At 33.2% G+C, this 10,517-nt stretch overlaps 1 protein-coding gene across 1 annotated transcript; it reads left to right on the top strand.

Annotated features, from left to right (window-relative positions):
- Window positions 1-433: 433 nt before the first annotated feature.
- On the top strand, window positions 434-9,885 carry LOC133186337 (uncharacterized). The gene is made up of 7 exons (XM_061321587.1): window positions 434-452; window positions 3,562-3,608; window positions 3,776-3,824; window positions 4,547-4,803; window positions 8,178-8,251; window positions 8,328-8,674; window positions 8,999-9,885. The coding sequence occupies exons 2-7, from the start codon at window positions 3,572-3,574 to the stop codon at window positions 9,849-9,851; spliced, it is 1,617 nt and encodes a 538-aa protein (XP_061177571.1). The 5' UTR covers window positions 434-452; window positions 3,562-3,571; the 3' UTR covers window positions 9,852-9,885.
- The last annotated feature ends 632 nt before the right edge of the window (window positions 9,886-10,517 follow it).

Here is a 10,517-nt window from a genome sequence, read left to right on the forward strand (position 1 = left end):
TTACATAACTATTAAATAAAATCTCAGTCAAATTCTTATCTCATCTTATCGAAAATCGGACGGAAGACCCACTCGTTGCTCGCAACGAGATCTCATCTAGTTTATAAATAATTTTCCTTCTTCACATACACTGTACAGCTATTAATACTAGTCAACTTTTGTCATGCATAAAAATGATGATACTTATGTGACTGCACTTCAGACTGCATTTTCTATATAAACATAAGAATTTCTACTTTCTTCCTTAAACACGAAGCAGAACACTGGAAGGATGACAAACTTAAATCCATAAATTCTGAGTATATTTTTCGCAAATTCTTGCAATTTAACTTTCATGTCCGATTTTTTGTCATTTTTTTTAATCTTGCACTCTCAATGCGTACCAGTACAGTTCAAAGATTTTAATTGATCTCTGACGTTGGAATATATCGACTGTTAACACGGCGTTCGTAGTAAGTATTGCATTGGATTCGTTTTTTTCTTTTTTTTAAATATGAAAATATATTCTTAAATTTAAAAAAAAATGCCAGGGGTTGATCCATGCATATCTAGGAATTTTTAAATTCTTATAAAAATTGATGTGCGTCAAAGTTCAAGTTTTTTATTTAGAAATTTGTATTTTAAATTTATAGAATCATGTTAGCTGAGCTTTCAATTATAGAATACATAGGAATTTTGTATCTTAGAATACAACAACAAAAATATGAATTAAAAACTTTATATTTCTTTGAATAACTATCTATGCACTAAATACAGTTTTTGTTCATAACAGATTTTGTTGTGTTTCATAGATTTTACATTGTGAAGATTCCTAGTATAACCATATTCTACATTCTACGTGTATATTGATGTAATCAAATTGAAAATAATACCATAATCATGATTTACTAGCATTTTTTGTACTTTTGGAATACAAAAATATCCTTCAAACAACCATTTTTTTTTTGTTTTAATGTATCAATAAATAGGTCATCGCTCACCTGTTCGACATACGGAAAATGATCTTTTCCACGTAACGCTTCATTGTATCTGCATTGCTCCAGTGATTTTCACTGTGGTGCAAGTCCCATGACTCGGGGAATCGATACTCAGGGTGACACTTGTCTGTAAGGCCCTGGTATAAAAGCTGTGGGGGAAGAAGTTCATTAGACTTAGAAACTGTTAGAACTACCGTATTTTTGCGCTTGTCGTCTTCCCCTTTGAATGGAACTTTTTTGGCACCTATTAAATAAATGTAAAATGTAAAAATCTCAGTGATCTACCAAAACAGTGTTTACATTGTTATTTAATGTTTAATAATATATTAAGAACCATGGCCTCAGGAACCGGGGGGCACGGGGGGGGGGGCGTGCCCCCCCCCAATAATTTTGCCGATATATAGTATACTATAGAAAGCATTGCTACTATATGCTCGTGCCCCCTCAAAAAAAAGTCTGATGCCCCCCCCCCCTTTTTTTTTTGCTTGACAAGGAATTTTTGGTAGTTGCTAGTGCCGCCAACTGAAAAAAATATGGCTGACCCCCCCCCCCCCCCCCTTAACTGAAATTGCTTCCTACGGCCCTGGGAACAATAGAATTACCGGCCTATTACTGTATGATTTATAGAGACTTACCGCATTTATGCATAGTCCATTCCTCTCAAGGAACCAAGTTTACGGTTGTTTGATCCAATTAATGATAAGTTTGTCTGAAATATTAAACTTTGTAATATTGTCAGATACTCTTTACAAATATGCGTTTTTTATGTCTTCAAATTTTTCGGGAAAGTGTTTGTTTCCTTTTGTGCCCTTCAGCTTCGAGAAGCCCATTCTGTTCTGTAGAGATCGCGCCCATTCATTGGTAATCTCGATTGTACCCCCATTTTCTTAAAGTTGCATGCTGTCTTTGAACCTCAAGATCCCCTTGGCCCTGGCCATGACAATTTGTGCATTAACGACACCTCCTGCAACTCTTAGACTCCGTATGTATGTTTTAACAAGATCGTCATACTGTCCAAGTTTTAAGGGCCGTCCATGGGAGAAGGGGAGGGATGTGGCAGAACACTTGGTTTAGTTTTACTGGGACTGCTTTGATAGTTTTGTGAAGCTTCGAGATTTCGTTTACTTCTCTTCCCAGTTCCTTGCTGAAATGACGGGCAGCTTTGGCTGGACCATTTTCAATTGCGTATCGTGCCATCTTTGCCCTTGACTCTGGTGTGTAAGTTCCATTTTCCCCACGTTTTCTTTTTCTGGGAGTCACAGCTTTTTCTACCTCGACATTGCATGAAGCAGTAAGTTGTTTTTCAATCTCTGTAGGGTAGGGCATTGCTGGAATGTTGGGAAATTTATTAACTAAAGTCCCTCGTCTTACCCAATTAAGTATCGACATATTGACTAAACTGAATAACTTCAACGATAGGTGAGCTTTATTCACTCGTAATGATTTACGGGAGGTAACTCTACTACCGTATAAATTCTCTTAAAACACCACGAGTTGTCTTTTTTTCTAAACCAGTCGTGAATATTATGTATTACAAAATAGATTCTCCGTGAAATTAAAAGCACCATGAAAGGTAACTTTCCAATAAACCGTGAAATTTTAGACACTCGAAATTAAAGACGTCTGCAGTATATAAGGCAAAGATGAACCCACTGAAATTATATTTCGTCAACTTTCAACTTATATTTAAAAATCAAAGAATATTCTTGAAAATGACAAATACGAGATCAAAAGAGAGAGAAGCAGAGAGAGAGAAAGAGAGAGAGAGAGAATGCAGACAGAGACAGAGAAAGAAAAAGAGACAAGCAGACAGACAAAGAATGAGAGAGAGACAGACAGACAGACAGACAGAAAAATACTGAAAGAGAGACAGACAGAGACAGGTAGAGAGACAGACAGAAGAAGGTAGAGAGACGGACACAGAGAGAGAGAGAGAGGGGGAGAGAGGGAAAGAGAGACTCACGGAGAGAAAGAAAGACAATCAGAGAGAGACAGAGAATGATGAAGAGACAGACAGACAGAGAGAGACTGAAAGAGAGACAGAAACACACTCAGAGATAGAAAGAGGGATTGAGAGAGAGAGAGAGAGAGAGAGAGAGAGAGAGAGAGAGACTAAGAAAGATACCAAGAGACACAGAGAAAGAAAGAGAAGAACCCTGACACTTTTATCATCTCATTCTTCATGTATATGTCTGATAATGTATCAATGAATTTCTAATTGTATTGCAATATAATCTTTGTACGATGTACATTGTACATGCACCGCTTTCCGCTTTCCGTTTTCCCACTTCTCCTGGAGAGAAACAGAGTCGCATATCACTTCAGTAAAGATGTTTTATTTACGGTATATGAAAATGAATTGCGCATCATTAGCTGTTCAATAAAAAGCATAATTTCTTGGTATAGAATGACTAAAAGTGTTTTTCATACTTTCTACGATCATAATATTTCATTCTTCGTAACTCACAGGCATTTGATCATCTATTATTCTAGGGAATAATGAGAGATATTCAGGAATTGTTGACATGTAGTACTTAGTAGTCATTTATCCAACCTCTTTTTTTTTTTTTTTTTTTTTTTACAGGTAATACCTCATGGCAGCGGTTGTTACACATCGTCGAGCTGAAACATGTAAAAAACGATTTATCAGTAGTAACTAAATTGAAAGAGTTGTCATATTTGAAAAAAAAGATTTCAGTGTGTATCGTTATTTTTCTATATAACAACTGAAAAAAAAAAGAGAAATGAAATTAAGATGAATGTTTCATAAAAGCTATAAAGAATAAATTATCTTGTAGCTTCATCACTGATTTCGCCAGTACCAAGGAAACGAACTCGATTCAAAAGGTATGTTCCTTTTTCAGAAAGACATAACTAAGTTGCATCATTGAATATTTCTTAATGATTCACAAAAAGAAATATAGTTGAGCCACATTAATACGAACGCCTGTGTTTCTGGACAAGTTATGATTAATGAAGCGTCAGCACTACTAAAAAAAATACGTAGTACATGTATATACAATGTATGAATAAAAATTGCTCCCCACTTAGTTTGTCTCGAATGTGAAGTGTCCTGATTAACGAGACTTTATTGTACATATAAATTATATAATTATCTAAATTTGAGATCGTATGTTGGCTAATTTTTCTAAATTTTACTGCTAAGGCCACACCAATTTAATTTCTTGTTCGTCGGACATTTGATAAAAAAAAAGTACGAAGGGGCAAGCGGTTAAATAATAATATTATTACTTTTTTGTAGGCAAAATGTTTATGCGGAGCGTGAAAAAAAATTAGCGGACAATTATATTTTTTCTGATTTGCAGAGTGAGCAGATTTAAAATATGGAAAAAAGAGCGGGAATGGAATAGAAAATAGCACAGAATTTCCATGGTGTGGGAAATTGAAAATAATATAATTATTTGTATAATTTTGCTTAAATACGAGCGCGCGGTCCGACGAACAAAAAAATTTATTGTTGTGGCCTAAAAAAATGTTTCTATTTTGCGGGTTTTTTTAAGATAAACATTTCTTTCTTTAAAATGATAAAATAGAATTTGATTTTGTAGCCCAAGTTCAACAAATGCACATTCATGCAAAATGCAGCTATTTTATGTCACTTTTGAATTTGGCCCATCTGAGCTTAACCTTTTCAAACTTATTTCGGAGGAATTATACTATGTTTGGAAAGAAACGAATGAAATGGTGAAAGAAGTCCAAGAACCGATTGAAGGATTATTCCTTATCACTGAAGATGGCGAAAACGTGAGGGACCTGTGTTTGAAATTATTCAAATTTTCTTCAAAAACAACAGACGTCCAAACATGTATGTTTCATTTTTAGAAAACTGATATATATATATATATATATATATATATATATATATATATATATATATATATATATATATATATATATATATATATATATATATATATATATATATATATATATATATAATAATAAAAACACTTTAAAACACTTTTTGAAATATTTCAACCGTGTTACCGGCCTTCATCAGTCGTGTTTATTTAAATGCATAGCAACTAACGTTGAACAACGTATTATGACGTCACAATGTACATACAATAGAAAGACAACGTCATGTATCAAAATTGCGCGAAAAACATCGGAGAAGATTGCGAGAGTTGCAAATGATACATATATCTGGACTGTAAATAATGTAAAATGAATTATTCCATATAAATAAACATATTCATATATACAATGTACACGCAAAACTGTTCATTTAACGGTTCAGGGGCAATAGTGCTCCCTTTTATTTATACCAAATGGTATATAAGTATTTAATTTTTTCTTCCATAGATTCTCTCTATATTTCCGATAAATGTCATTATTGTACAGTTTTTCAATACCTATAATACTGTAATCTTTTAATGTGTGAAATTCTGAGTAAAAATGTGCAGCAACAGGGTCATTGGTTTCTCTTCTAATGAGTGAGAGATTTAAGATATGTCTTTGGTATAAAGTCCCACCAGTTTCTCCCACATACACAATCTTATTACACTTTTTACAAAAAACTCCATATACAACATTGCAAGATTTACAATTAATATAATTTTTGATATGATAAATATTTCCCTTATTGTCCTCAAACTGGCTTGTTTTAATAATATATTTGCAAAGAAAACATTTCTTAGCACCACACGGCTCGCACAAATTTCCTTTCTTGAAAAATAAATTATTTTATGTACAATTGCCAATGCAAATTCAGTTTGATAAAATAACTAATCTGTGGAACTTCTCATTCTTTAACATTTCCGTGTACTGTCATGAACCCAACTCACAGTTATTGTACTATCGCAGAATTTTGAGAAACCGCCTTCATTCTCCATTTTCATAAACAACAAAACACTTAGGTATGTTGCACTTTGCCACTAATGTGACTTTAATTATAGAAATTACCTGTAATTAATTATGTAATAATCGGTCAAGAAATCCATAAAATTATTAATTAACTTCTTATTATCTGTATCAAAAATTCACAACAGAATGAAGCCGAATTATGAATATGGTTGATATGTAAACAGTGATTACCTAATATGTGGCGTAATTGATTACATAATATATAAAACCTTCTTGTGGTCTGAAACCGAAAACTACCTAAAACAAATTCAAAACAAAGATATAGACAGGATTGGACTTCCTCAAAAAAGGAAAAGGTGGCTGGGTGGAGGCGGCTTAAAATAATTTGAAGCTATCCAACACACATGTACTTTTCACGGCGTCCTAAAAGAAACCGAAAAACGACGCTATCTGGACGACCGGGTCCAGAATTTTACCGCGCATGATTTTCATTGGGCATTTACTAAATGTTTTCATTTCCAAGAATCACTTGCATTTGCCGCTCCTAATTTGGACACGCCAAAAACTTCCAAGGATAATGCAAGCGCGATAACTCTAATTATACGCAGAGCATTCCAATGTACATAAAATTTTTTAAAGGTCATATGAAACAATGTCCAGAGCATTTTGGGTTGTATACGGAAATGAGTTCATCTGAGCTACTTTAATAAGCCTGAAATTATATTTTGAATTTTTTATGCAAGTTAGCGGCAGCAGAGTCGATCAAAATTACTCGACTGCAAAAATGAACTTCAACTAGCACGGCTTATCTCCCTTTGCTTATGACGTCAGTAAGACCCAGTCGTACATTCAGTACTAACATTTATACAACCGATCATGTCTTTCGCAGCGTAAATTTTAAGAAATATCATTATTTAGGCTAAAACGTCGCATAAATATACGATATTCAAACAAGATAGTATTTGTCTTTTAACATCCTACTGCATATTTGCAAGATATTAGTATGTTTTATCTGTGTAATTTATTGTCGCCCTTCGAGACTTCAATCGACAGAGAGAGATGATAAGTACTACAAAGAGAGGGGGTCTGTACTCGAGTAAGTTAATATAGACGCTGTCAAATAATTTACAATTGAATAAATTTCTTACATAAGAATACTGATGATTTGTTTTCTGATTAAATTTTTAAGCCATGATTAGATGATGCTACCTAGGTACTCGGTAGCACGCGCATTTAATTGACCGCGCTGTGTGTGATAGTGAAACTAAACCTGCATTTAAATGATTTCATTTATTTATGGGAAATGAAATGATTCTAGTGCTTTCTCCTGTTCTCAATCACTTTTCTCTCTTTGGTTTTCCCTGTCTCGATGACCCCCCCCCCTTCTCTCTCTACGTATTTTTTCTTACAAAAAGTCGGTATATATACGCATAACACTTTAACTATATTATCGTAATAATTTTAAAAAGTCAGACATTAAACGTAATTCTATCTATGTAATCCTACTTTTCTGTATGTATATATTTACAGACAGTTTATTTTAACACAGATTATTATAGTCTGGTTTTAAAAAAAATTTGAACTGTAAAAGTATTAATTTTGAGAATTAATTATTCAGCTTCAGTCTCGCAAATAATGGGGACATGGATTTTTTTTAACTGATCAATTTATGCACGAAGTGTATGAGTATTTTCAAACTGCAATTGCTCAGCCAAACTTAGAAGTATCAGTACCGTAACATTACAGTGTATGTATATACATTCTCGTAATGCAGGTAAGTTTTGAGCCTTTTTTTTTAAAATCATGCTTCTTGTGACAGCAGAATTACGGTGATGTCGTCATAAACCCCTATTTCTATATCGTTTTTACATTAGTCCTCGTGTTTCAGTTGCTGTGTCTAATTAACGATTAGTTCAAATAGAGTAAACTGTACTTTAGAATCAGATAGTTCATCTGAATACATAATCACATTTATACTTACAAAAATGACTAAAAATTAACTCAATAAAATACGGTAAAATTACACTAGAGCTACATTAGTGGGTCTTTGTGACGTCATAAAAAAAACACAAAATCAAGAACGATAAGCGGGTAACAAATTTATCAAGTGGACACGTTTAGGCCTTCATTTTTCAGCTAAGCAAAGGCAAAATGTTTTTACTAAAGGTGATTTGACATTCTTTCATACCATCCTAGTGTTAAGAATCGTTTCATATGACCTTTAAGTAAAACTTAAAATTCATATATATATATATATATATATATATATATATATATATATATATATATATATATATATATATATATATATATATATATATATATATATATATATATATATATATATATATATTTAAAAATATATATTTTTAGGCGAAAAGGTAGGGTTCAGGAATGGAAATTCTGTAGTTATTTGTCATCTTGGAAAATCTTTTTGGAGGAAAGAGGTAAACTGTTTTATTCTTTTGTCTTTCTTGCAAGTTTTCCTGTCTTTTTATTAACAATTAGGAATTAATTTTACAGATTCCGTTAGATTCCCTACAATCATTGGTTAAAGATGTTGAGAAATCAATGTTGTTCTTCATCGTTGAATCTGAAGTCGACAAAATCAAGCTGGTCAAACGAGAGTCGTTAAGCTTTGCGTCACATGTGCTTGAAGCCAGCAGTGAAAAGAGCATCATATATGAAAAATGTTATGCAGGTCTCGAGAAAGCCCTTGCAGATTTTATATTTGCCTTAAAGTTAAAGACAAATACACGACATTTAAGCGGTTTCCTTAGGCAGATTGAAAAATTGCAAGAGAGGTTAAATACCCGGAAGTCACGTGAATCCTCAAATCTTACAAGGGAATGTATCAGAAAAATCAAAGAGTAAGTACGTTAAACCAGATTAAAGGTTGGTGCTCGCCTCACTGTTAAATTGTGAGTGAAAATTTAATCTTCATTTCCAACTTCATTGTATGTTGTGTTTCTTGAATATTTGTTTTCGCACCGTTTATGATCCATCATTCGTTTCATATTTGTTATGTTAACATTTCACAGTCTTTTTTTCTCTAATCTATTTACACAGTAATGCATACTTTGAAAGGAAAGAAATGATTTCCCTTTGATATAATTTTTCTCAAAGTTTTCGACAAAATCAATTATTTTTTTCAAACATATGTTACGACTAGATGAATACGAAATGTGTTTTAGTGCAAAGAAACATGGGGTAGTGGGATACAGATTAAGCGGTAAAACCTTGTTCATCTTTGAAAGCCACCAGCCATTAAACGACCAAAGCAGGACATTAATAGAGAGCCATTTTCAAGGTGATGTAAAATTTCTACAGCTGAAACGGGCGTTTACTCCCCAATGTGCGATCAGATGTGGCGGTGAAATCATAAATGAAAGAATAGAAAAACGGGGCAGCTTAGGCATGTTTGGAGAAATTACAAACTCCATGAATCAGGACAACTCATTTTCCTCCATCATAGCGATAGCATCTGGTCATCTTTACAAAGAAGGGGATTTAGCAAAAGTTCAACAACATGGGGAAGTAAAATCGATCGGCCTCTGTATTTGGCCAAATGATGATATGCTTGAAAATGGAAGATTGCATGACATTTCTGTCATAAAGTTATTTAAGTCTGTATTGCCATTGCTATCAAAAACTGTTGATGAGCTAAATGAAAATGTTTACGTGTACGGACAACCACTTTCTACACTCGCCGACAGGCTAGTATTCAAGTTTGGTGCCACCACTGCCAAAACGAAGGGGTACATCCAAAAAGTCAGCGATTTCGAAGTATTTGACGGGGATGTTATGGTGATCTCGCCACGTATTGGTTTTGAAAAGTTTTCTGACAAGGGAGACAGTGGGTCCGTCGTTCTAACAAGAATTGAAAACCGTCTGTATGCCGTTGGTATCGTTTATGGTGGTGATTTAGATCTTTCTATTGCAGAATGTCTTAGTGCAAAAAAAGAGACAATTGCAACCAGTCTGAAAGTTGCACTCGATCGTTTCACCGAATCAACCAGGAGATCTATCATTTTTGATAGGATTTAAAACTGTTATCACAAATGCAAAAAAACAATTAATTTGGTAAATTTGTATTTCTGTATATGTAAAGTATTTTTCGTACAATTCAAGGGAATAAAATTGTGTTGAAAACTTGATTCTAAACATAGTTAAATTGTAACTGTCTCTGTTCTTCATTTTTTATTTTAAAATGTTATTTTACATGCTTAGAAACAAAAACAATAAATTTAAAGACATAGTTTTATTTGTCGCAGTAAAGTGATCTTCCATATAGTACTTTTAGGGGTTATATTCTATTAGTAATACTTTCTGATGTTGAGAAGATGATAAACCCTTTTTATTAAATGGTAATATAAAATATGTATTCCATCTTTTATCTTTTTCTTATACCAAAACCAGGATTATTTTTTAAAGCTATTTCCTGGTACCGTAATTTGAATTCGAAAGACAAATCATGAATCTATGCATTAATTATTAGGGTCTTCCGTCTCCAGCGGAAGACCCTTCTATTATTCTTAGGTTTCTTTTTTACCTTTATTATTATTATTAGGGTCTTCCGTCTTCAGCGGAAGACCCTTCTATTATTCTTAGGTTTCTTTTTTACCTTTATTATTATTATTATTATTATTAGGGTCTTCCGTCTCCAACGGAAGACCCTTCTATTATTCTATTGTTTCTTTTTCACTTTTATTA

This window comes from Saccostrea echinata, unplaced genomic scaffold, assembly GCF_033153115.1.
Source record: "Saccostrea echinata isolate AGI-Se365-2 ecotype Australia unplaced genomic scaffold, CSIRO_AGI_Sech_v1 ptg000013l, whole genome shotgun sequence".
Taxonomy (NCBI): Eukaryota; Metazoa; Mollusca; class Bivalvia; order Ostreida; family Ostreidae; genus Saccostrea; species Saccostrea echinata.

Excerpts from the sequence above, each read along its gene's own strand:
- LOC133186337 (XM_061321587.1), top strand. The coding sequence starts at position 3,572 with ATGGCAGCGGTTGTTACACATCGTCGAGCTGAAACAT. Across the intron at positions 4,804-8,177 it reads AACAACAGACGTCCAAACAT|GCGAAAAGGTAGGGTTCAGG; the intron begins GTATGTTTCATT and ends ATATATTTTTAG. Across the intron at positions 8,675-8,998 it reads TGTATCAGAAAAATCAAAGA|TGCAAAGAAACATGGGGTAG; the intron begins GTAAGTACGTTA and ends AATGTGTTTTAG.